The sequence below is a fragment of the Bubalus bubalis genome, chromosome 22 (genome assembly GCF_019923935.1).
Source record: "Bubalus bubalis isolate 160015118507 breed Murrah chromosome 22, NDDB_SH_1, whole genome shotgun sequence".
Taxonomy (NCBI): domain Eukaryota; kingdom Metazoa; phylum Chordata; class Mammalia; order Artiodactyla; family Bovidae; genus Bubalus; species Bubalus bubalis.
In genome coordinates this window covers 25200552-25228468 of record NC_059178.1, presented here as the reverse complement: position 1 = coordinate 25228468, position 27917 = coordinate 25200552, and the positions used below count along the sequence as shown (strand labels likewise).

Here is a 27917-nt window from a genome sequence, read left to right as displayed (position 1 = left end):
GGTTGCCTTTACTGTGCAAAAGCTTTTAAGCTTAATTGGGTCCCATTTCTGTATTTTTTATTTTATTTTCATTGTCTATGAGGTAGATCCAAAAAAATATTGCTGCAATTTATGTCAAAGACTGTTCTGCCTATGTTTTCCTATAAGAGTTTATAGTATCTGGTCTTACATTTAGGCCTTTAATCCATTTTGAGTTTACTTTTGTGTACAGTGTTAGAGAATTTTCTAACTTCCTTCTTTAATATATAGCTGTGGTCCCAGTGTCACTTACTGAAGACCGTCTTTTCTCCATTGTATATTCTTGCCTCCTTTATTGTAGATTAACTAACCATAGGTGCATGGGTTTATATCTAGGCATTCTATCTTGTTCCATTGATCTATATTTCTGTTTCTGTTCCAGTACAATACTGCTTTGATTACTGTAGCTTTGTAGTCTAGTTTAAAGTCAGGAAGCCTGATTTCTCCATTTTTCTTTGTCAGAATTGCTTTGGATATCCTGAGTTTTTCATGTTTCCATACAAATTTTAAAATTTTTGTTCCAGCTCTGTGAAAAATTCTATTGATAATCTGTTAGGGATTGCACTGAATCTGTACATTGCTTTGGGTAGTACAGTAATTTTGACAATATTGAGTCTTCCAATCCAAGAAGTGTGTCTTTCCATCTGTTTGTGTCATATTCCATCTCTTTCATCAGCATGTCACAGTTTTTGGAGTTTTTCCTAGCTTTTTCCTGTAGTTGATTTCTAATCTCATAGTATTGTGGTTGGAAAATACGTTTGATGTGATTTCAACTTTTTAAAATTTACCAAGGTTTGTTTTGAGATCCAGCATGTGATCCATCCATAGAGTGTTCCAAGTGCACTAAAGAATGCGTATTCTGCTGCTTTCAGATGGAATAGTCTATAAATATCAATTAAGTCCAAGCAATGTTTACTTTATAACATTATAAGAATTTTTTTTTTCCTTCTAGAGGAACAAGCAAAAGTAAAAAGTACTTGAAAAGTGACCGTGAATGCAATTTAAAACCCTCCAAAAAAAGTCTCATGAACTCAGTACAATGATGTGGTACTTAACAGGTCTTTGAATGTTTTCCAGAATGTAACACTAAACAAGAAGTTCTAAATTCAGGTTGTACAGGAGTCAAGCAGAACATATAACTGATTGGCATGGGGCAAGGTTACTGAAGTAAACTGGAGAGTACACGGCCCTTCCCAAATGAGTTGGCATCACTGGGTCCCACAGACTGATGTCAGGAAAAAGTACACACTATTGTGTAGCCAGAATTGCTGATGATTAAAGACTTAGTATGTGATATTTCCTGAAATTCTCTGATGGTTCAAAATTTTTTTTACACCACCATGTGGGCTAAACAAAACACATCCATTTGCAGAATTATGACTTCAGGTCCATAACGCATGCTTTCTGAACTTTTTCAATAACAAAGTCTTGCCTTCTTTCAAACTGCTTACCTCTTTCATTTGTAGAGAGTCCAGAATAATGTGGAATACTAGTGCACCTGAAGTTGCACTAATTCAAAATTCATCTTGAAATTATATGACGGTCAGTCACTTCTAGTCACTTTGCTGAAAAGCAAAGTTCTGTTTACATCTCTAAGCATATTGGTTGGTAAAAAAAGGAAAATATAAATCAGAATGAAAGGAGGAGTGAGGAAAAACTGAAGAAAAACACAATTTTAGGAGCCTAGTCAGCTTTTAGACTTCAGAGCAACAAAATAATCCATGTGTTGAAATTTGAGAACTTCATTGCCCCAACTAGTCCAACCTGGCTGTAAATTTCGAGCAAACAATTCCAAACATTCTCCCTCTGGCTTGATATAGTCTTTTAGAACCTCTGTCCAAAAACGAGAAAAGGAAAAAAAAAACACAAAAATTATTATTAAGGAAGGAATCAACGTCCTTTAGTAGTTAAGAGGAGAAAAGCAGAGATGTTTCCTTAAAAAAGAAAAACAGCAAGTTAATTTCAAGGATTTCATCATAGACTTCACTATTTGTAGTTAGAAAGTCATTTGAAATAAACACCCTTGAGATCGAGAACAATACTATCAGAACTTTCAATAGTCCTGATTTATCACTTTTCATTTGTAGAGGAGAAATGAAGATTTTAACACCCACACCGGTGACTTTTCAGCTTTCCAATAATGCTGACATAGCTCCCGAGTACTAGCTTAATTTATTTTTTAATAAATGTAATCCATGCATGGACAAAAGTACATAGGAATAATACAAAGACAATCCACTTTACAAACTAAGATAAATATCAATGTAAGTCTCCACAAAAACATACTTTAGTGTTAAGAGTTGGAAACACAGATAAATATTCAGAACATATACCTAACAAATAACTCTTACCTCCTCAGCTATAATTTGGCAGTACTGAGAACACTCCTTCACTTCCAAATTACAGATACTTCTTTACCTAAAATTTCACTGTATTATTTCTACAGTTAAATATTCCTTGTTCAATATATTCATAACTACTGAACATTGTATTTGTTGGGAAAATGGCATCTCATCTATACATTGGCTAAATAGCTATTATCTACACTAACAGAAGCTTTTTTTTAAGCACATGCTCATTTGAATGACAAATATTTAAATCAGTTTAACCTTGATCATGTTGCTGGTTAGCTATATATTTTTTGGTATATATTTATTCTTCAACAGGAACTTAGTATGAAAATAACAATTCAAGTATGAAAAGTCATTAGAACAGGCAAAATATAGTTCTTAATGGCTTTATAGGATTGAGCTTTAAAGAAATCCATCAAATTCTCTTTAGGAATGATAAGGGTTCCTTAGAAATACTTCATAGAGGTTAGATTTAAAAGCTAATATATGAAAAATTTTATATTTCATAATGTTCTTTAGTTGCTCTCACAACAAAATAATTGTTTGTCTGAAAGCACTGATCCTGTCTATCAAAAATCAAAGAATCAAAAGTATTCATTGCCTACAACTCAAACAAACTCAAATCTGGACTTTGATAGCTTCTAGGAGATGCTGACATGAGACTTCTAGTCCTTTCGTAACTATGTAACTAAATGCTACTAAACTTGAGTGAGAAACATTTCCCCAGAGTCTTGAAGGACAATAAACTTTCATATCACTTTTCCATGTTTTGCCCCATGAATTCAATGCCTCACCAGGCTCAACTCACTTTTAAAGTGGTCTAACATTATACTGAAGCAAGGTTTTGTTTTCTTGTTTCTGCTTGTTTGTTCAGTTCTTCAGTACAAAGATGTTAATGACTCTACTTTGGCATTTTAAACTGGAATCCAAACTGGAATCAGCCAATCAAAAATGTTTACTATTTCTGAGCACCCATTATAAGTGCTACGGGACTTAAAAGAAACAGATATCCATGTTTTCTAAGACTTCACCAACTAATAGAAAAAGATGGTCAGGTATTTGAAGTGAAAAAAATACATAAAACCTAAACCCATTTATTATTTCCCACTTTATCAATGGAACACATTTTGGCATCACTTTTTTCCTTTTTAGTTGCAAAACACAGAAAATCAAGGAGTGAAGTTTTTACAGTGCTAACTACATATGTTTAATTTCAAAACAAAGCAAAAGAAACAGAAGAAAATTAATGGAAATGTTTTATTCTTACTAATTTTAAATCTCAATTTAAATGAAAATGCAAGATCTTAAAAGTTCTCATCACAGGAAACAACACTGTAATCATGTGTAGACTTATTGTGACCAGTGACAATGTACACATGGCTTGAGCCACTATGTTACACACCTGAAACTAATACGGGGTTATATAAATGTTATATGGCATTTATATCTCCCTTTTTAAAAGTGAATTCACATGTATAAATTTAAATATGACATACATATAAATAATTACATAACATCTGGCATTAGTAAAACATACTTCTAACCAATGGAGAGGAAATAATTTATATACAGCTAGTTCATTCCCCTTCTGCTTGGGAGCAAGAGGCGGCTGGGGGAAAAGTACTCAAATGTCAGTGCATAGAATCTCATACAAACTGTTAGTGAGTAAAGCAGTGAAAAGAAGCAGAAATTCCTCTAAGGAGCAATATGAAAAACAAAATTTTGATTCAAATACTTTTATTTCATTATATTCCTATCTTAAATCTTTAAACTTAAAAGATTATAAATTTACATTAGGCTGGAAAGCCATAGCTATTGTTGGCTTATGTTTCAATCTACAGGAAGAAATTTCAAAACTTAAAAAGAGTAAATGTATCATTTTGAAATGGAATATGCTTCTAATTTGGTGTTTTTTATATATTGCAGTAGAAAAAACAAACTATAACTTGTTTAAAAAAAAAAAAAACACCTTGGTGTTTTTAGAAGCTAAGGCGAGAACATTTCATTCTGTGAATTTGCAAAAAGCACTTTAAGAATATTTACATGTAAAAGTTCTAAGCATTACTTAGTTCTTAGCATTACATATAATAAGCATGTATTATACCAAATCCTAGGGTTATGATTTCAGAGTAAAATATAGGCAGAAATCTGAAAGTTGCTTTCTGACTGCTTTATGTAGCTCTACATCCAAAACACAGACACTTGCTATACAGCAATATGAACTCAAAAATAAAGGATTATAAATACTGCTTGTCTACCAGTACTTCACCAAAACATAAGGATTACATATATTGAATCATGCAAAAAATTTCTCCCCAAAATCTAACTTTTCAAATAGTCTCAATCCTAAAAATGTGTTTGTGCTGCTCTCTACTGGGAATACAGAAGAACTGCACTTCATAAATAGAAGCTATAAACTATAGGGCTAATTTTTATTAATAGTAATAAAACACTAATTTTAATCACTATTTTATAAAACCTTGTATCTTAAGACTCATCTTTAAACATAATCTGTGTAAAATGAATTGAGAAATAGTTTAACTATCATTTGGGAATGAAAGGTTTTTTGGGTCTGGCTTTTGGATTTTTAAAAGTAAAAAAAAATAAGCTCTAAAGACAAACCCTTTATTAAACTTTGATACTCACCAAATGATAAAGAAAATTCCAATGAGAAGAATACAACCTAGATTTCCTCCACTGAGTATAACTGGTAGCAAACATAATTTTTTTCTCAAAGAACAGTATAGATTTTCCATTCAAGTCAAATGTTTACTTGCATTAAAGACTATCATAGTCCAAAGTTTAAAGGCAATTATTCACTGAGAATGCCTCTAGGTCAAAAAATGGATCAACAGGTAGACATCTGAATATTTCTCAAATGAATTAACACTAAAGACTCTTCTGCATAGGAAATCTAAGATACGAGAAATCTGGAGTGCTACCAATAAACATCCTTTTGGGATGTGAATTCACCTTCCTATGTATCCTAGCTCATGAACTTTGAATGTCAAATTCAGTATTTCTCAAGGACTTATATTCCTTCCTAATTTTTTATTCTTTCAGTTGAAAAACCTAGCATTTACTGATCTTCTACTATATGTGACAGACTCTCAAATGCAACCAATCCTCACAGCTTTGAAAGACTAAATATCATTATTCCCCCTTCAAACGACAACTCTGAGGTAGAAAATTATGAGTAACTCGCTCAAGTAGCACAGCCAGGATTCAAGGTCCTTTAGGTCAATCTGAAAAGACAAAACTTCCCACTATTCCTTGCTGTTTAGTTTCATTAAATGATGAACTAAAGCATTAAGACTAGTAAGAACCACAGGATACTACCTTTCCAATGGTTCAGAAAAGCAACACTACTCAACATAAAACATGAGACTGTCTACCATATATCAAGGGAATTGTAAGCATCTCTCTGACTGCTTTCTAAGCTCTAGGCTTTAGAACAAGCAAGGGGTGGAGCCCTGACAATACAATAAAGCCCCCGGAACTACAGTCCTCAGAAGTACCACCAATCTTCACTCGGTTGCGCCAGTGATGTGATAAGAGCCCCATTAGTCAGGGGACCCTAAAACACAGTGGGAGAAGAAAGACTGAGGTGAGGTAAGACGAGTCTACACAGTCACCTGGGTGTTCACACAGCTCCATCTCCGCTTCAACAGAGTTTGGACCTAACAGACCCTTTTTCCAGCCATCGTCTAGACTTCTTTCAGGTCACAACCTCCAAGACCACTCAGCACCATTTTTGCAGTGAGCCCCTTACTGCCGACCATGATGATGCACTCCCAGACCCATAAGAATTATTCCACCCAGAGGAGGAGGTGGTCAGCCACTGCTGGGCGGGTCTCCAACACCCACCTCTCTGTGGGCTTTGATTCGAGGCCACGATGTGCCCCTGGAGGTGCTCCCGACCCCACTCCTCCCATGCGCTGGCCCGGCAGCCTCTGAAGATGCAGAGCCAGCGCAGTGGCAGCGGCGGTGTCCTCCTCTTCCCTGACATGCCCGAGCCGCCCCCAGACAAGTGGGACAAAGCACTGGATGCCGCCACAGGCCTGGAGAAGTGCTTGAACCAGGCCACTCTGGATCTGCACACCCTGGGTTCTGCCCACACAGATCCCCCATCTCTGTACTTTCCTGAAGCGCCACCTCCTGGATGTGGTGACCACCTGACCAACCTCTGCAGGCCAGCCAGGTTGGTACCTCCTGGAAAAGCTGACGCTCCCACAGCACAAGAGGCCAGAGAGCCCAGCTCCGCTCGAAGGCCAGGCTCCCCCACCTGATATCAGGGCCTCTGGCTGAGCCCCTCCCTGGTTAACCACCTGGAGCCCTTTCCCCAAAGCCAGGGACTAAATGCAAACAATAAAAGGTTTCTGGAGCAAAAAAAGGAAAAAAACAAACAACAATCAATTCTCTATCTCACAAATTCTTCTATATGATTTTAGAATATTAATTAAAACAACACATATCATATTGAATTTCCAAATCTCTAGACCATTCAAATGCAACATTCAATCCTTTTGTCAATTTCATAAAAGTCATAACAATTCTATTTTATAGAAACATACCAGCAAGAGGTGGCTTATGTGAATGGAGCGTACAGGGCACACTGACAATTAACTTGTGGTCTGGAATGGGCAGCTCTTTTACATCTGCATTCCTAATGAAACAGAACAACAACGTAATTGTATTTTAAAGGACAATTTATTACATTTAAGCCCCAGTTGTCTTTGATTTCTTTTCACCTTTCAAATAGCACCTCCATTTATAATAAATTTAAGAAGAGAAATAATAATGGAAATCAACAATTTAAGTATTAAGAAATTTCAGATAGTTTTCTCTTCTACAATAATAACTATTGCACATTAGATAAAGTAAATGATAATATACAATTTCATGTGCCATTAGCATTCACACTTTTCTTGTTTGGGCCATTTCCAGATTTTCAAAAATGTAAAAATTAAGGAAAACCAATGATTACTGTGTTAATTTTTGAAAGCCTGAAAATTAATACATTTATACAATTTTGAAAAATCACCCTTCCTACCTTAACAGTAAAGCAGCTTTTTCTCGAACTCTTCCCAATATAAGACCTTCATAAGGCTTTTTGTGTGGAGAATCTAATGGGAACACAAACTCTCCTGAACTGGTGATCTGACAAAAAGGAGACAGAAACAAAAACAACCCATACACCTGTAAATCCTATACACCAGGAAAGGATTGTTTTGTTTTTTTTTTTCTTCCAGTATACAGTTTCTACCAAAGAAAAAGAATTATTAAACCTCAAGGCTACTGCTATCCAGTAAAAATATAATGTGGGCTACAGATGGAAGCCACCCATGTAATTTAAAATTTCTAGTACCAATATTTAAAAAAGCAAGAAGAATGAGGCAAAATTCATTTTAACTATATTTTAATTTTAAATTATTTTTAATTTAATGTAACATATCTAAAATATTATCATTTTAGTATGTAGCCAATTCAAAAAATTACTGAGGTATGTTACAGTCTTTCATATTAAGTATTTTATCTCCAAAATGTGACATTTATTACCTCATCTCAACGTGGACCAGTCACCTTTCAAGTGCTGAAGAGCTGCACATAGCTAGTGACACATACCACACCACACCATACCATAGTGGGCAGAGCAGCTTTACACGACTAAAAAATTATTTTAAATTTCTATCATCTTGCACATAAAACTCTTGGTTTTTCATTAAAATATGTTAATAGAAACCATGCCATCATTTATTCATTTGTTCATTCAAATAACATTTACCTGTATTACTAGCAATGTGACTAAGTACATGACGATAAAGTATTTGCCTTTATTTATAGGAAACAGTGTCATTAAATACTGTCAAGAGCTAAAATTAATAATGAAAGTAGCTTGCGAACTGATGAGACAGACAATGCAAGTTCTAACCTCTTGGCATTAAAAATCCAGAAATTTAATCTCATCATTTCATCCTGGAGTGACTGATCAGACTCCCAGAGACTCACTCCAACTAATCAAACTCAAAACACAATTTAAAATAATATTCAATTCGTTAATTAAGCATGGAGGCAGATATTTTCACTATCATAATACTCATATCTATCCTCTATGGAATCCTTTAGCGTATATCAAGGTACCTAAAAACCAAACCAGTAAAGTCCTTTTATCTCCTCTAGGGCCTACGAATAGCAGCAGCTATTCCACACAGTGCTGTATAAACACTGGCAAATTCTGATGCTTTGGATGTCCTTTATACTCAATGCAGACTACTCCATCTGATGTAACAATATGTGCAAACATCTACCAAGTATTTCATATTTTTACATATTTCATAAATAAGTAAAACATATTTTTGTTTTAAACTATCATACCACCTCTTAGAACTGATTCCTACCAGAAATGAACAGTCTTAGTTTTCATGTATTAACATTTTACTGGTTTTAATTTCAGAAGGTAACCTTTTCCTGACTTTGGTCCCAGTTTCTGACTATGAAAGGAAAGGACTGTCGTAACAGAGAGAGTAGAATGGAGTTTTATATGCCCGTAACGATCCTATTGCAAATCAACCAGAGCTAAGCCCAAAGTACAACTGTAAAAGCAAACAATTATCAGCACTTGTTTGCCAAGTGCCATAAAATAGGTGCAAATAAACAATGTACACAGCTTTCAGAAGATACTCTAGTTACTACAAAGCACACAAAGCACATTAAACATAGACCTCTCCTGTGTCTAAAATGAACAGACCAGTAATATAAATGTTAAACATTCAGTCCCTAAAACCTGCTTTGTTTTTTTAAAGTTTAGGAGGCTTTTGTGGAATTCATTTAAGTAGACAGTGTATCTTTAAAAGGATAGCCAATGAACTTTGAACAACACACCACTTTTCTATATTTTTGGTATTCTTGAAACCAAGCAAAGATTAATATTAAAGACCTTTCAACTCATTAAGGAGTTAGAATCATTTCTTTCAAAAACAAGCACTGAGGAACACAGTTAAGATTCACAGTATAAAAGGCCTTGCTTCCAGCATTTTCCCAACTCTTCCACACTACGTTTCTTTGCTATTTTCCTTTCCATCCCCAGCAACATAAGTGGTAAAAAATGACAAAGAAAAGAAAAAAGAAAAAGAAGTCACAAAGGGCAGCTGAAGTTTTGGATGAGTAAAGAGGAAGAAGATCAACAGTAAGACAATTTCTATGTTTAGTGATGGACAAATCCCCCAAGGTTTTTGCTTATTGTCTCTTAAACTACAGACCATCAGAGCTCTTTAAAATGTCATCCTGATATCTACCTGAGTGATTTCCTAAGACCAGGAGTTTGGGGTTCTACTCCAAAAAGATACAGAACAAACAGGTAAAAAGCCTTGAGAATAAGAAGACAAAGGTATTTAGCAGCAAAGTAAATGTTTTAATTAGACCATGTTGAAGAAGTAGAGTGATGCCATGTTAAACATTAAAAAGTAGGAGCTGCCTTTATGTGACTTGTACATTGCACCTTATGAACAAATAAAGTGAACGGATACGTTAACTTTGGAACTTACTTTTACCCAGTGCCATTCAGCAACTACCTCCACAGACCAAGACGGGTAAAGCTCTTCCTTGACAAAACGCAGGTGCTTCTGTCTATTTGTCACCCACGTAACAACAAGACAGCTTGGAGCAGCCAGCTTAGGGACAGGGATCTGCTTTATCTGCAGTGGTGATAAATAACTATATCTAAAAATAAACAGAAAAAAAAATATTAGCAAAATTCGCGGCCAAAGAGAAAAATAAGCAGGGAGAGGACCTGTATAACACTGATTCCACAAACACAAAGCTCCTACAATTATTTATCTGTGTAACTAAATACAAAGCCACAGTGACACCCAGTGGACATGCTGTTTTACAGCTAAGTTGGAAATACCACTTTTCATTTTTACTAACTCAAAATGATCAGGCCATATTTTTTTTACCACTTCTGAATGTATTACATTTCAGTAATTTTACTAATATTTTCTATATGTTTTTATACCATTTAAAATTAAGCAAATATCATCTTGTGATGATCTGTACACTACACATGTGCTTGTGAATTCGCTAAGTTGTGTCCAAATCTTTTGGGACCCCATGGACTATAGCCCACCAGGCTCCCCCGTCCATGGGATTCTCCAGGCAAGAATACTGGAGTGGGTTGCCATGCCCTCCTCCAGGGGATCTTCCCAACCTAACTCAGGGATTGAGCCCGTGTCTCTTACATCTCCTGCACTTACATCTCCTGCACTGGCAGGCAGGTTCTTTACCACTAGCACAATCTGGGAAGCCCAGAGACTCCGTTAACACTCTGGAAACTGTCTCAATATCACACCACATTTCCAACACTCAATCTATCATCCTGCTTCTTTCATCCTTCAGTCAATTCTACTGGGCTCTCTGAAACACTCATGCTTTCATTACAAAAAAATTCTACAGCCCTGAACCTCCTGGCCATCTGTAGTACAAAGTCTAGTTTCTCTTGTTAGAACTCTACTTGTTCCATAACACCCCATCAAACCAATGTGGTCGTTTGTCCAATCCCAACATACACAGCCATGAGAGGAGAGGTCGGTATTCTCCTGGCTCCCCTCCAGTTCCTGGCTGTCAGTCATCTACCATTGTGTGAAACCCCCTTCTCTTTGAGAATTATGTTATCTAGCCTCCATCCTTCTTATGGAACCCATTACATCCTCACTCTCCATACTCAATGAAGACTTAAGTTCTAAGATCTTTATGCCTAGCCAACATAAATCTTGCCCATATCCTGGGTGATGTCAAAGGACAATCTAAATAATGTGCATGCTCAACTATTCTTCCTCTGATAAATACAATTGTATGCACTAACTATGATCACCAGCCCCTTATTCCTTAACTCTACAACTCCTGCAAACCTCCAATCTTAAATTTAATTCAACACAATTCTATTCAACTTCATATAGAAAAAAATCAGATGGAGAAAAATGCTAAACTGAAAATTGGCAATCCATTCTCAGGCTCTCAAAACTACTCATCAATTATTTTACTTACCCTTGGTTAACTACTACAAACTCTCATCTCTTCTTAAGTCCTTTGCCCAAACACACTCTTGGTAGATGAAATATGCCAAGTATCAGTCAAAATAAAGGTCTTCAGACTCTTTCAACCACCTAACCCTCTGCCAGGTGTATGATGAGGGTGTATAATAACCCTCATTATACACCTTCACTTACCTATTTCTCTTATTTTTCTCTTAAAGGAAACAGCATGGTTTCATGTGTTTAAAGCTTATCCCTCCAGCTATGTTCTTTTATTCCCATCTTCTAGTCTATCAGTAATGCTAAGTACTCTCCTCCATCTGTATTTTCAACCTCTCCAGTAGTTTCTTACCATCAGCCTATAAATATGCTTATACTATACACTTTTACTTTTTATTTACTTTTTTGTTATTGTTTTTCTACATACTATACACTTTTAAAGGAAGAAAGAAAAGACTGGGAGGAGGATGGGTGGAGAAGAAGGAAAAACAAAAGAGGAGAAGAGAAAAATAACAGAAAAGAAAAAAGAAATTCCCTCAGTTAGGTCTCCTATCTACAAATATGCTAGTTCACTTCAGTCACTCAGTCGTGTCTGACCCTTTGTGACCCCATGCACTGCAGCACGCCAGGCCTCCCTGTCCATCCCCAACTCCCGGAGTTTACCCAAACTCATGTCCATTCAGTCGGTGATGCCATCCAACCATCTCATCCTCTGTGGTCCCCTTCTCCTTCTGCCTTCAATCTTTCCCAGCATCGGGGGCTTTTCAAATGAGTCAGCTCTTCGCATCAGGTGGCCAAAGTATTGGAGTTTCAGCTTCAGCATCAGTCCTTCCAATAAATATTCAGGACTGATTTCCTTTAGGATGGACTGGTTGGATCTCTGTGCAGCCCAAGGGATTCTCAAGAGTCTTCTCCAACAACACAGTTCAAAAGCACCAATTCTTCGGTGCTCAGCTTTCTTTACAGTCCAACTCTCACATCCATACATGACTGCTGGAAAAATCATAGCCTTGACTAGATGGACTTCTGTTGGCAAAGTAATGTCTCTGCTTTTTAATATGCTGTCTAGGTTGGTCATAACTTTCTTTCCAAGGAGTAAGCGTCTTTTAATTTCATGGCTGCAGTCACCATCTGCAGTGATTTTGGAGCCCAAAAAAATAAAGTCAGTCACTGTGTCCACTGTTTCCCCATCTATTTGCCATGAAGTGATGGGACCGGATGCCATGATCTTAGTTTTCTGAATGTTGAGCTTTAAGCCAACTTTTTCACTCTCCTCTTTCACTTTCATCAAGAGGCTCTTTAGTTCTTCACTTTCTGCCATAAGGGTGGTGTCATCTGCATATCTGAGGTTATTGATATTTCTCCCAGCAATCTTGATTCCAGCCTGTGCTTCCTCCAGCCCAGTGTTTCTCATGATGTATTCTGCATATAAGTTAAATAAGCAGGGTGACAATATACAGCCTTGACGTACTCCTTTCTCTATTTGGAACCAGTCTGTTGTTCCATGTCCAGTTCTAACTGTTGCTTCCTGACCTGCATACACGTTTCTCAAGAGGCAGGTCAGGTGGTCTGGTATGCCCATCTCTTTCAGAATTTTCCAGTTTATTGTGATCCGCACGATCAAAGGCTTTGGCATAGTCAATAAACCAGCAACAGATGTTTTTCTAGAACTCTCTTGCTTTTTTGATGATCCAGCAGATGTTGGCAATTTGATCTCTGGTTCCTCTGCCTTTTCTAAAACCAGCTTGAACATCAGGAAGTTCACAGTTCACATACTGCTGAAGCCTGGCTTGGAGAATTTTGAGCATTACTTTACTAGCATGTGAGATGAGTGCAATTGTGCGGTAGTTTGAGCATTCTTTGGCATTGCCTTTCTTTGGGATTGGAATGAAAACTGACCTTTTCCAGTCCTGTGGCCACTGCTGAGTTTTCCAAATATGCTGGCATATTGAGTGTAGCACTTTCATCTTTTAGGATTTAAAATAGTTCAACTGGAATTCCATCACCTCCACTAGCTTTGTTAGTAGTGATGCTTCCTAAGGCCCACTTGACTTCACATTCCAGGATGGCTGGCTCTAGGTGAGTGATCACACCATCGTGATTATCTGCATCATGAAGATCTTTTCTGTACAGTTCTTCTGTGTATTCTTGCCACCTCTTTTTAATATCTTCTGCTTCTGTTAGGTCCATACCATTTCTGTCCTTTATTGAGCCCACCTTTGTATGAAGTGTTCCCTTGGTATCTCTAATTTTCTTGACAAGATCTCTAGTCTTTCCCATTCTGTTGTTTTCCTCTATTTCTTTGCACTGATCACTGAGAAGGCTTTATTATCTCTCCTTGCTATTCTTTGGAACTCTGCATTTAAATGGGTATATCTTTTCTTTTCTCCTTTGCTTTTCACGTCTCTTCTTTTCACAGCTACTTGTAAGACCTCCTCAGACAGCCATTTTGCTTTGTTGCATTTATTTTTCTTGGGGATGGTACAATGTCATGAACCTCCATCCATATTTCATCAGGCACTCTATCTATCAGATCTAGTCCCTTAAATCTATTTCTCACTTTCACTGTATAATCATAAGGGATTTGCTTTAGGTCATACCTGAATGCGTGGCACTGGAGCGGCAAGCCGCTGAGAGGAGATACCCCTGCTATTTACCTGGGGCCAAACTATGGTGGAGGTAATAAAGATAATGATGACCTCCTTCAAAAGATCCCATGCATGTACTACACTCAGTGCCCCCAACCCTGCAGCAGGCCACCACCAACCCACGCCTCCACCAGAGACTCCTGGACACTCATGGGCAAATCTGGGTCAGTCTCTTGTGGGGTCACTCCTTTCTCCTGGGTCCTGGTGCACAAGGTTCTGTTGCGCCCTCCACGAGTCTATTTCCCAGTCCTGTGTAAGTTCTGGCAGCTCTGTGGTGGGGATAATGGCGACCTCCTCCAAGAGGGCTTGTGCCATACCCAGGTCTGCTGCACCCAGAGCCCCTGTCCCTGTGGCAGTCCACTGCTGATCCGTACGTCTGCAGGAGACGCTCAAACACAGTTCTGTCTCAGTCTCTGTGGGGTCCCTGGGTCCTGGTGCGCACAAGGTTTGTTTATGCCCTCTGAGCGTCTCTGGCAAGAATGGGGTTTGATTCTAAACACAAATTCACCCCTCCTACCATCTTGCTGGGACTTCTCCTTTGCCCTTGGACGTGGGGTATCTCCTCACAGCCGTTCCAGCACCTACCGTCTTACTGGGGTTTCTGTGACCTTGGACATGGGGTATCTCTTCATGGCCAGTCCAGCAAAGCACAGCCGCAGCTCATGACCTTGGACGTAGGGGATCTCCTCATGGCCACTAGCTATGATATGCTACGGACTGGCCTATCTATGTAATGCATAGTAATCTTTTCCTTGGCAGCCTTAATTCCATTTGGAATTTTAATTTCTCTTTACCATGTATCCTAACATACTCATAAATTCCAGGGATTAAGATAAGGACATGGAAGGGAATGTGGAACAGGGGTAGGGGGTGGGGATGGAAAGAAACTATTTCGCCTATCACAGATGGTAAAACTGGGAACAATGCATATATTACAGTATGTCCCCTGTGTGATTCTTATTAGTAAAAAAAAACTAGAAAATTGAAAAGGAAAATTACTTACCTATTTTGATTACTGTACTATGATTATATAAGAAAATATCTTTGTTTTCAAGAAATGCAGAATAAATATTTCAGAGTAACTTACTCTTTCTCCTAAATAACTTATTCTCAAACTGTTCAGAAAAAAATTATATATATATATATATATATATATATATACACACAGATATCTACACACACACACACACAAATACACACATACAGAGAATAGATAGATGAATTCTTTGTATGATCCTTGCAACTTTTAAGAGGAAAAAATCCAATTATTGGTACAGTTCATAAACAAAAAACATAAGGAAACTGAAGATAACTGTGGAGAAGAAGAAATTTCATATGAAGTTTAAGTCAAGGTAACAGAAATTGTTCAGTCTAGAAGACTGAAAAGTGAGACGAAATACAACCGAAGATATTCACCAGAACTAGAGGGGAAATTTTGGTTTTTTGAAAAGCTATTTAACTTTGTCTTATTTACTAACTGAACTTATCACTCTAAAAGGTGACATAAACTGAACAGTGGCATAAATTAAAACAAATTTCAGAATGAATTAGATAATTTCATTCATAGCATATTACTAATACTATATTTTGGCACATAGTTCAAAACTTTAGAATTTGATATCAAAGAAGGCAAAATGAAAGGTGGAGTTGCTCAGTCATGCAACCAACTCTTTGCAACCCCATGGACTGTAGCCTACCAGGCTCCTGTCCATGGAATTTTCCAGGCAAGAGTACTGGAGTGGGTTGCCATTTCCTTCTCCAGGGGATCTTCCCAATCTAGGGATTGAATCCGTCTCCCACATTGCAGGCAGACGCTTTATCATATGAGCCACCAGGGAAGCCCCAAAGAAAGCAAAAATGTTGTCTTTTGGTGTTATAGAAACATTTCTGAACTAATTCAGTCAGCAACCTTCATCTTTAATATATTATTTTTAACATTCTTATACCTATATATAGTTCTAGTTTAAGAGACTTACCTACTTAACCTACCCACTTAATGGAATTGAACTTTTAAAACTAAAGTGTTTTAGTTTTTCAGACACTTTGTACCATAAAGTAACACTTTCAATTTATGTAACTATACTGTACAAACAACAATAGCTTTCAGAAAACATATGTAACAGATACACTTACCTGTTACTTCTTTTAACCGATTTGTTCTGCCATGGTGGATCTATCACAATCACATCATATGTTTTCTTACCTGAAAACAAAGAAAGGATTTCAGAAAATACCTTCTACTTGTATCACTTTAAAAACTAAACATGTTCTTCAACAATGAAGTACATTCACTACGGACATAAATATGCTGGCAAATATATTTAAATATGCTGGTAAAAAAAGGATTTGTGGCATTTATTCAAATAGAATAATTCATCCAAAAAAAATGAGATTCCCCTTATAATTTAGTACCTCTGGGATTTTAATGTAATTGTACCTGTTGCACCCTTCCTGAAAATAACTACAGCTCCCTTAGCTAGACATTGTGCTGTCACTTGGTAATGTCTGATTCTATGACCTTATGGACTGTAGTCTGCCAGGCTCCTCTATCCATAGGATTCTCCAGGCAAGAATATTGAAATGGGCTGCCCTGCCCTCCTCCAGGGGATCTTCCCAACCCAGGGACTGAACCCGCATCTCTTCTGTCTCTTGCATTTGCAGGTGGGTTCTTTACCACTAGTGTCCCCTGGGAAGCCCCTAGCTAGACATCGATGATTTGTAATTGCCCTATGTAAGTCTTGGCAGCCATACTAAAATGGTCCTTTCAAACACAGGATGGATGTGGGGTTTTTTACTTTTTTTTTCACTTTTTACCTGAAATAAAACTTCAATTTTTTAACTGACATACTGACCTTAATATTGATAAAATGTCCCCAATTGTCTATTAGTATCCTTTTCCCTGGTCCAGGATCCCCAGCAAAATCACATTCAATTGCTATGTCTCATAAATTTCTTCCAATGTGGAAAAGTTCCTCAGTTTTCATCTTTTTTCACCTTGATACTTTTGAAGACTACTACTGGCCGGTCATCAGCAGGAAGCACAGGGTGTCCGAATGTCTCATGATTAGTGATACCACCTTGAGTCATTTGTTTGGTTAAAGTGCTATCAGCCAGGTTTCTCCAGTTCTACCTCAGTAATTATTAACTATCTGGTAGGGACATACTTTAGGAGAAGGCAATGGCACCCCACTCCAGTACTCTTGCCTGGAAAATCCCATGGACGGAGGAGCCTGGTGGGCTGCAGTCCATCGGGTCGCTAAGAGTCGGATGCAACTGAGCGACTTCACTTTCACTTTTCACTTTCATGCATTGGAGAAGGAAATGGCAACCCACTCCAGTGTTCTTGCCTGGAGAATCCCAGGGACAGAGGAGCCTGGTAGGCTGCCGTCTATGGGGTCGCACAAAGTCAGACACAACGGAAGCAACTTAGCAGCAGCAGCAGCAGGGACATACTTTAAGACTCTGCAAATATCCTGCATCTCATCTTTTCACCCACTATTTTGACACCCAAGTACTATGCTATGTGTCAAACGGGAATTTCCTAGTTACATCATTCCATCTACATTTATTAATTGGGATTTTACTATAAGGAAAAGCTTTTATGCACAAAGGTATATTTTTGTATATGGACAATCTCATAAGTAAGCAAAAGAATGCAAATTAAAATAAGGATGTAATGGCTGTTAAACAATTAGAGTAACAAAGATGAGAAAGACTGGGGGAGGGGGGGAAATGTTCAAATATTGCATGATTTTCTCATTCTTTTGTCATCTTGTCATTTACCGTGAAGAATTTATGACACTGTGACATGAATAACAACTCATGTTTAAAATGACTCGAAAGTAATTAAAAGAAGCTTTTCATTAATAAGCTATGTAACTTAAAATTTTGCTACAAAATGTACAAGTAACAGTATATAGCAGATTAAATTCAATTTAATCAATATACCTCTTATCTCATCCCTTAGAATATTATGATACTTTAATTTATTAGAAACATATCACTGAGCTAAGCTTGTGATGCAAACTATCTCAACTAATCCTCAAAATTACCCTCAGAAGTAGGTATCATCATATCCATTTTATAGATTAGGAAACAGCCTCAGTTTTGTGAGGGGTCTAAAGACTCAAGTCTCATAGTTTCAAGCTTAAGACTCATAGTTAAGCTTCAGAAATCTAAATTCAAATTTACATGTAGATAACTCTGAACATCAATATCTAAATTTTCAACTTTATACACGAAAATACTTTTGAGAAACTTTAGATAATAAACTTGAAAATAGCTTAAAGGCTAAGAATAGTTTGGGAATTAACATTCATATCTGAAGCATTTCTACTTTGCTATGAATAAAAGTTAAAATTACTTGGTCAAACACAATTATACCCTGAATTCCTAAGTATAGAGCAGTAACTATATTTATTCTCTTGGGGACTAGTTAAGTTTTTGATACTTCGTTTGTAATAAGATTTATTTTTTTAATTTTTAAAGCATAAGTCAGCACTTTAAAACTGAATTTAAAGTTTTAAATTAAAAAAGAAAATACAGAGAAAATTATTCACCCTATTCACAAAATGCTGATGCTCATTCAACATTCAGACATGCTCTTGACTTTTGAGGCCACAGAAAAATTATCTAATAATGAACATAATAACTACTTACAGTTCAGAAGTGGGTGCATATAAGAAATGTCAGACAAAAGAAAACTGCTTTTTGGTGGCAGCAGGTATTTCTGTCCCATTAAAGTAATCATTTTTGTAAAGCTAGAGGTATTCTCAACTATCCGTGAAAATAAATCCTGCTCTGTAACAGAGGTATCATCTTCCATCAACTGTAACGTCTGAAGTTCCATTTCATTCAGAGAAAGCAAATGCTTTGCCATTTCACATAATTCTGACAAATTACAGGTATCAAGTGGTAAAGTAATGGGCTCACTGCACTTGTTCGGTTTTTCAGAACATGAATGAAGAAAGCCACTTGTGAGACCTTCTTGGATTAACTGTGAAGATCCATCCAAAATCAGCCCCCTGATCTGTAAGAGAATTTTTTAAGTATATTAAAACATTACTGACATTAAAACAATTTTCTAAATAATAAAGTTTCCTACTACGCTTTGAATATTTCAACTTATGGATTAAAACCAACATTCTTAATGCTTACAATAAAATAATTTTATACTACAAGAAAAAGAAAGTGTGACTATACCTTTGAATGGCTATTTCCTAACTGTGGAATAATACAAATCTCGTAAACTCACTGGAAACTAAATAACCAAGCAATATATATCTTTAAAATCCTTAAAATTTTAAAAGATGAATTTGATAATGTTTCTAGAAGTGAAAATTCTAATCTATAAAAAGAATTAAGTTTTAATCACATTTAATCTTAATTTTTCTAATATAATTTTAAAATAAACATATCTTTTATTGCATAAAAATATAGCTTGAATTGTTAAAGAAGAAAAAGTCAACTCTATAAAATGAATATATTAAATAAGTTTTGCAATAACAGAACCAAAATAATTATAAAAGTAAAAGCTAGTACTGCTTCTGGATAAGACGGAGTACTTTTCATCTGAAATTACTTTTAAAAAATTATTTTCAGAAAAAAGGCTTTCAGACCTTGGGTGGATGTCAAGCACTGCAGAATATTATTATTAATACAATTACACATGTACTCAGTCATGTCCAACTCTTTGCGGCCCCATGGACTGTAGTCCACCAGGCTCCTCCTCTCCCCATGGGATTCTCCAGGCAAAAATTCTCCATGGCTGACATTCTCCAGCCATGTCCTCCTCCAGGGGATCTTCCCAACCCAGGGACTGAACCTGCATCTTTTGCATCTCCTGCATTGGCAGGCGGATTCTTTACCATTGCACCACCTGGGAAGCCCCAGAATTGTACTCCCTAAATAAAAATAGAATCCAATTGCTCCAGCTTACTGCCTTGAGAAAGTTTTCATGTAGCAGAACAGGAAGGTGACCTGTTCAGAGACCAGCAGTCTCTCGGAGCCAAGGAACCAGAGCTGGGAGTCTGGAAAGGCCAAGGCGGCAAGAGTTTGCAGGGAGGACACCAGAGCAGAGAGCTGCACAGACAGAGAGCTCTTGAGAGTTGCAGAAGGTCAAGTCTCCAGCTGAGCAGTGATCAGTACATACATGTGACTTCTTAATTTAATAAACTCGTTACTTTAATACTTTGATCTAAATCTGTTTTAATAAAATCTTAGACCTAAACTTGCTAACTTGTTAGCTTCCAAATAAAGTAAAATCTCAGACAGTTCATCATTGTTCTTGACAGGGGTATTGGGTGCATAACAGATTTTGTGTCAGTAAAAGGGAATAATCATCAGCCTTAGACTAAAATCCTCATTCTAAACTCACCCAAGCAAAATCTACCCAACAAGTGATAGACCAATAAACCAAAAATCTCTAAAGACAGAAGTTCTGAACAACACTATCAATCCACTTAACCTAACTGACATTCATAGAACACTGTATCCAACAACTAAAGAATACATATTCAAAAATACATAAAAAATAGCACACAATACAGTCATAAAGATAATTCACATGCTGGACTGTAAAATAAAACTCAATAAATTTAAAAGGACTGACATCAGAGTCTATTCTTATACTCCAATGGATTTAAGCTAGAAATCAATAAGAAGATATTAAGATAAACATCAAATATCTGAAAATGAAATAGCAGACTTCTAAATAATTCATATAGGTCAAAGATCAAATCACAAGGGAAATTAGAAAATATTTTGAAGTGAATGAAAGTGAAAATACAACATATCCAAATATGTGGAATGCAACTAAAGCAGCAATTCAAGGGAAACTTACAGCTTTACATGTTTATATTAGAAAAGAAAAATGATCTACACTCACTGACAAAAGGCTCTACTTTAAGAAGTTATTAACAGAAAAAAAGCAAAGTAAGCCAAAAGGAAGAAAATAATAGAGAACAAATATCAGCAGAATAGAAAACAGACAGTAAGGAAAATTAACAAATTGGTTCTTTGAATATACGTGACATCACTTTATGTGTCTGATAAAGGATTAATATTCGGAATATAAAAGAACTCCAAAAACAACAACAACAACCCAATTTAAAAATGAGCAAAGGACATAAACAGACATTTCTCCAAAGAAGACATAACAAATGGCCAACAGCACATACAAATATGTTCAACATCAAAGATCACCAGAAAAATGTAAATCAAAACCACAATGAGACACCACTCTTACCCATTAGGATGGCAACCGAAAAAAATAAAAACAAAAATAAGTGCTGACATGGATATGGAGAAACTGGCAACGCTTATGCACTGCTGGTGGGAAGGCAGAATGGTACCACCACTGCGGAACACACTAAGGCAGTTCCTCAAAAAGTTAGAAACAGAATTATCATATGATCCAGTAAGGCCACTTCTGGGTATATTCCAAAAAAAAACTGAAAGTAGAGACACTTATGTTTCTGTGTGAGTGTATAAACATGTATGTGTTTACACATGTTTATATATACATGTTTTATGTGCACACTCATGTCTATAGTAGCATTATTCACTACAGCCAAAAGGTAGAAACATCCCAAATGTGGAGGAACAGAACAAATAAACAAAATGTGGCACATAGCGGGAAGAGGAAATGAGGAATTACTGTTTAATGGGTAGAATTTCAGTTGGGATGGCAAAATCATTCTGGATATAAATAATGGTGATTAGACAATGTGAATGTACTCAGTGCCACTAACTTGTACACCTAAAAATGGTTAAAGTGGTAAATTTCATGTTTTTTATATATATATATCCACAAAAAAGAAAAAAAACTACCAAAAAAATTTTTTTAAAGACTGGTTCTTTGAAAACTACAACCAAAAAACAAGCCCCAAGCTAGAAAAGAAAGAATGCAAATCACCAACATAGCAATGAAAAGGGTGATCACTTATCATCACAAATCCTATAAACATTAAAAGCATGGAAAAAGAATACTATGAACAACGGCATGCCAATAAATTTGACAACTTGGATGAAATGGACAAGTTTCTTGGAAAATACAACTTGCCAAAACTGTCATAAGCAAATCAGAAAATCTGAAAATCCCTGTGCTCTATTAAAGAACCTGATATTGTTACTAAAAAACCTTCCCCAAAAGGAAACTCCAGGCCTAGATAATCTCACTGGTGAATTACATCAAATATTCAAGGATGAATCAACATTAATCCTAAACAACTTTAACAAAGAATGTAGGAGGTACAGCAATGAAAAGACTCAACATTATTAGTCACTAGGGAAATGCAAGCTAAAAACCTCAATAAGATATCACCACACTCATACAGCATAAGTTTATTTATGTGAAATATATGCTTAAGCAATGTAGCATAAGTTTATCCCATCTTTTACCTACTGACAGTAGACTTTTATAACTTAAAAAATTTCTAGACTTTACCAATATAGCATATGCTTATTTATGTTAAATGTATGTTAACTATATGGAGTTCTAATAAAAATTGATTTAAATTGTTAATTACTATAGAAGTAACAATAAACCACTCCACTGTTAAATTCTAACCTTGATCAAAATGATTGCCTGATTTTTAAGACCACCCTATTCACATTGTCCATTTACTTATACTAGTTCACATTAACCTTCCAATGTCATCAATGAACATTTTACACCATACCTTTCTGTGGTATTCCATAGCATCCAGTTCACCTTGATTGAAAGCAACACATCTCTTACGCTTCTAAAGAGTAAATTACAGGGAAAAAATTTTGTGGCCATCCATCACAATATTCATATTTTGAAATACATTAATATTTCTTTTTTATTTACCACATTTTCCATATTGTCTATCTCATTCTATAAGAGGTAATAATTAACTGCTGCTGCTGCTGCTGCTAAGTCGCTTCAGGCATGTCCGACTCTGTGCAACCCAACAGACGGCAGCCCACCAGGCTTCCCTGTCCTTGGGATTCTCCAGGTAAGAACACTGGAGTGGGCTGCCATTTCCTTCTCCAATGCATGAAAGTGAAAAGTGAAAGGGAAGTCTCTCAGTCGTGTCCAAACCTCAGCGACCCCATGGACTCCAGCCTTCTCGGCTCCTCCATCCATGGGATTTTCCAGGCAAGAGTACTGGAGTGGGGTGCCATTGCCTTCTCCGAATAATTAACTACTGAGGTTGAAATAAGTGCAAAGAGTATGGACTAGGGAGGTAAGCTTTCTCAAATAATAATAATTATTATTACTATTACTACAAACTTAATGGGTGATAAAAGGCCACCTAGCTATTAGAAAGAACTAGAACGATACAATAAAATGTAGCACTGACATCCATGGACACAGGAAACTGATACTGTAGTAAAGAGTCACCAGTGAAATCTATCAGTTGCTATGTGGGGTAATTATTCTGAACTTTCTTAATTTCTACACCAAAAAAATAATCTGCAATGTACTTTTAATAGATCTTTACACGTAATCTGAAGATTGGGTACAAATAAGATATATCTGTTCTACATGTAACAACTCCAAAGAACATGTGAGTACAATACACAGCAGGGACTTTCTACTTGTTGTTGCTAAAATCTCAGTGCCTATATGGTTGCAAACTCCAAGCAGGCTAACAAAAGTTTTTTGGCTGAATGAATAAATGGAATCTCTATTACTTTCCTTATTACACATCTTAACATGCTTTCTTATATTGGTATCTTTCTTCCTCACTCAACTATAAGATCCAAAAAGCAGATTATATTTATCTTGTTTCCTCACTCTGTTTGCAACAGCACATAGAAACATTTATTGGTTGAATAATGAATGTAACTCCTATCTCTAACAACAACAAAAAAAAGTTAATATAATCTATCTGAAATGGACTTGGTATAATCATCTCTGAATTCTTCAAGTACTTAAAAAGTATTTAAAGCATAATTAATTTGACCCTAATGGCATTCTCAAAACTTCTGGTAACACCAATATGTATACAAATATATATACTTTAAGAATATATACATTTCCTATAGTAACTTTCTAGTTTTATTACTAGAAATCTTTCAAAAACATTACTCTTCCAAACATTTATTATACAAGTTTATCCCCAAAGGAAAAATCTCTGAAATTCCCCCCAAATCTATACACTGCTTTAGAATTTTATAGAGAACAAAACATGTTTTTAAGCAAAAATATATGTAAAAAACATGCAATTCATACAGAAACCTAAGCAGACAGGGTTTTTTTTATTGTGTAGCTTTGTTTGTTAATTTACAGAGCATTCACTTTTGAATCAACTTTGCTTACTTTTGAGATACGCAAATTTGGTTTTCTAAAAATGGTAGAATGTTAGCAAAAAATTAAAATTACTCTGGATATGCTAAAGTATCACTATGATTTATTGACTATCCTTTAGAATTAGTAAATCACAAGATATTTGAGACATTGGAATGATACATTTGTGTTCTTTATAGAAAAATAAAAATTTCTTAAGAGTTATTACCTTGCCATTAATAGAAATGGAGATTTCTTTCTTAGCATCATTTACTAGATCTTCCTTTTCTTTACTTTCTTGGCACTCTTTGTGAATAGCGGAAGTTATATAAGGTTTGCTGACATCAAACAGTTCAGATCGAAATACATATTTCTGTATGAACATTTCACAATTTCCTCTATCATCATTCTCTGGCTTACTGGTAGAAGGAACAAATGTAGCAGAGGCTCCAAAAGAGGACACAGAATCCATGTGAAGAGAATCAAGGTGAACAGAAGAAGTGGGCCAGCTTTTACTACAAGGCTCATGCCGCTGGTGAAGTTCATAGCTTATCTTGTTAATGAAAGCGAGGTGATCCAGCAGCCATCCTGGTGACAGCTCATGCACCACAGACATTCTCTTCCTTTAAAACATACAAACACCTCTTGGAATTAGAGACTAGAAGTAAAACCCTAGTTTGACTAGAAGTAAAACTTCCCTGAGAAATTCTTAAATGTCCTGTTTTTCAATAAAAATATACTTCATACACACATAGATTTTATGTGCAAGTATATAAACTTGAATGTACACAGAAGCGAATTTAAAATTTTTGAGTTGTTAATATGTATAGTAGGACTAAGAAAAACTAAAATAAAACATTGCAATGAAACATTAAAACAGTATAAACTTTTTTAATATTGATTTTTTAATTGAAGGATAATTAGTTTACAGAATTTTGCTGTTTTCTGTCAAACCTCAACATGAATCAGCCATAGATATACATATATCCCCTCCTTTTTGAACGTCACTCCCAATTCCCTCCCCATCCCACCCCTCTAGGTTGATACAGAGCCCTTGTTGGAGTTTCCTGAGACATACAGCAAATTCCCATTGGTTATCTATTTTACATATGGTAATCTAAATTTGCATGTTACTCTCTCCAGACATCTTACCCTCTCCTCCCTGCTCCCCATGTCCATAAGTCTATTCTCTATATCTAAAACAATGTAAACTTTTAATTTCAGGGTTGATAATTCAAAAATTTCATCCAACTTGACCAAAGAGGGTGAAAACCTGACCTTTTTTCTGGAATCCCAATGAGATCCTCCTGTTTCTCGAGCCTCCATACAACCTCCTGCTTGGCACTTGGCTCTAGCCAGTAGGTCTACAGCCTACAAGTCACGAAGACACTGAATCCTAAAATGGTGAGTGTCCTGTCAAACCAAAGAATATTGCATTACCTATGAGAATTCAGCCTTTTAAATGACATAAGCCTAGAGAAGGCCACAGAATTTCCATAGGAGCTGTTAGGGTGTCAGCTCATTTTTAAACCATGCTTACTACAGTAAGCCCCTCCAGCACAACTGCTTTACTAATCACTGCTACCAATGGAGTGCAGAAAGAGTCAAAACAGCAAAATGCAATTTTAACAGGGTATCAGAAGCACTAACCCCTAGCAAAACTGCAAGGTAAAGAGTCCAGATCTGCGATTGGTTCTGAGCAGTCCTCTTCTGGCAACTAGGTTTTTTCAGAACTTATCTTTTCCTGAAAGACAGTTTTTAGGGAATTCCTTGGTACGCCAGTGATTAGGACTCTGGGCTTTCACAGAGTCTGGATTCCAGGTTCTCGGTTCCAGTCCCAGTCAGGGAACTAAGATCCCATAGGCCGAATGGCACAGCCCAAAAAAAAAAAAAAAAAAAGACCAAAAAAGGCATTCAGTTCTGGATTTTGCTTACTAAAAGTTGTGTAGTGGTGGAAAACTTAAAAGGTGATATAGAATAAGAAATAAAATAAGAAATATATTAAGCAGTTAATAGCACAGTTAATAACAGTAGCAATGTATATAGATTCCAATTTCTAACATCATTTGCATTAGCATTATGACCATGGACCAGTCATTTGATTTCACTGAGCTTCGATTTAATCATTTTAGGACATCTTAGGCGGCAATTCAGAGAATTAAATAAGGTAACTAACTTTTAAGTGTTGTGCTCGTGTTTCACACAAAACAATCAAATAAACGCTGCTATGACAGTAATTCTGTTACTGGTCCTCCCTTCAGAGTCAGCAAGACTTCCCAGGTGGCTCAGTGGTCAAGAATCCGTCTGCCAAAGGAGACACGGGAGACGGGGATTTCATCCCTGGATCAGAAAGATCCCCTGGAGGAAGAAATGGCAACTCACTCCAGTATTCTTGCCTGGAAAATCCCAAGAGCAGTGGAGCCTGGCGGGCTACAGCCCACGGGTTATCAAGAGTCATCACTTGTGGCGAAGCGGTCCTAAAACGGAGAGTGCAAGCTAGAAGTGTAGATGGGAAGGCTGAAACTCACACAGGAAAGGTGACTTGCCCTAAAGTATGTGTGGTGATCCTAGGACGAAACAGCAGATAAAACCAAGGAGGGTCTTGGAATGCAAGAATAGAAAAACCAGACCCTTATGGTCCTTCCCTCCCCATACTGTAACTATTAATGGAACAGTATAACCTGTCTCCCCTCCTACTCCTTAGAGAGAAGGTACTTGCCCTACTCTTCCCCCACCCAGGATACATGCCTCATCCAATCTGCAAATAACCCGCAAGACCCCTATTCCACTCCTTGTACCCTAGATATAAAAGTGGACTAAGGACCCCTGTTCAACGTCGGTTTTCCCTAGAGCTGGCCCGCTGTTCCAACAGCGTCTCCCATTCTAATAAACTTTATTTTCCTCTCATTCTGTCTCATGTCTGGAAATCCTTTTCTAACCCGCACCCGGACCACGACAGTATGTACAACTCGTTGATGGCACAACTGCTACAAGATCCAGGTATCCAGTCCTAGAGCTCTGAGCTCCCCTGTCACCCCCACCACTTTCCAGGTTTGGGGCTGTGTTTGACTCTTGAGTTCAAACTCAGGAGAGCGGGTGATGTCCTGTTTTAGCAAAGTAGCTTACTGGGCTTCCCTGCTAGCTCAGTCCGTAAAGAATCCGCCTGCATCAGCAGCGCGACCCTGAGGCCGACTGCGGCCACATTTCGCTGTCACTAATGCCTACCTCGCCGGCTTCCCAGTACTTCCAGTACTTTCCAGACTTGCTTCATGAAACAGCACGCGTCTAACCCAGAGATCCTGAAAGACACGCCTTTCAGGACAAAGCGGGGGGTAAAAAAAATTCTCCTTTTCTAAGAGTCGACGGGAGCGGCCATGTTGCTGTACGGAAAAAAAAACGCGTTTCCAGGCCTGGAGCACTCTGCTCGCTACTCAGTGACGTACAGCGCTCCGGCATTCACCGCTAAATTCAAAGGTCGGACCTGACTTTGCAGAGGACGCTTACAGTGGCCAGGAAAAACCAGTGCAGCCGGTGAGGTGGCGGCGCGCCAGCAACACGCAAAACGTCCGGCGACGAGGAGCGGCGCGCGACAGTTGCGTACGAGAGTTGCGCA

The 27917-nt window shown here is 37.0% G+C and overlaps 1 protein-coding gene across 10 annotated transcripts; it reads right to left on the bottom strand.

Moving 5' to 3' along the window:
• Nucleotides 1–372: 372 nt before the first annotated feature.
• On the bottom strand, nt 373–27873 carry METTL4 (methyltransferase 4, N6-adenosine). Of its 10 annotated transcripts, none has more exons than XM_044934878.2 (12): nt 27530–27873; nt 26687–26871; nt 25955–26048; nt 25583–25717; nt 24534–24927; nt 22728–22790; nt 18706–19075; nt 16180–16249; nt 9914–10088; nt 7423–7529; nt 6944–7035; nt 373–1851 (listed from the first exon to the last, which is right to left on the bottom strand). In XM_044934878.2, the coding sequence occupies exons 5-12, from the start codon at nt 24918–24920 to the stop codon at nt 1706–1708; spliced, it is 1410 nt and encodes a 469-aa protein (XP_044790813.2). In that variant the 5' UTR covers nt 24921–24927; nt 25583–25717; nt 25955–26048; nt 26687–26871; nt 27530–27873; the 3' UTR covers nt 373–1705. The 10 variants fall into 10 exon arrangements, 9 of the variants coding, with proteins under 9 accessions (XP_044790813.2, XP_044790814.2, XP_006058716.3 ...); XM_044934879.2 differs by having other exon boundaries at nt 26687–26781; XM_006058654.4 differs by lacking the exon at nt 25955–26048.
• Nucleotides 27874–27917: the final 44 nt, after the last annotated feature.

Coding starts and splice junctions, on each gene's coding strand:
- METTL4 (XM_044934878.2), bottom strand. CDS start 24,920: ATGTCTGTGGTGCATGAGCTGTCACCAGGATGGCTGCTGGATCACCTC. Junction 19,076..22,727: donor CTATGGAATACCACAGAAAG/GTATGGTGTAAA, acceptor ATTCTCTTACAG/ATCAGGGGGCTGATTTTGGA. Junction 10,089..16,179: donor TCGGTTAAAAGAAGTAACAG/GTAAGTGTATCT, acceptor GTTTATTTTTAG/ATATAGTTATTTATCACCAC.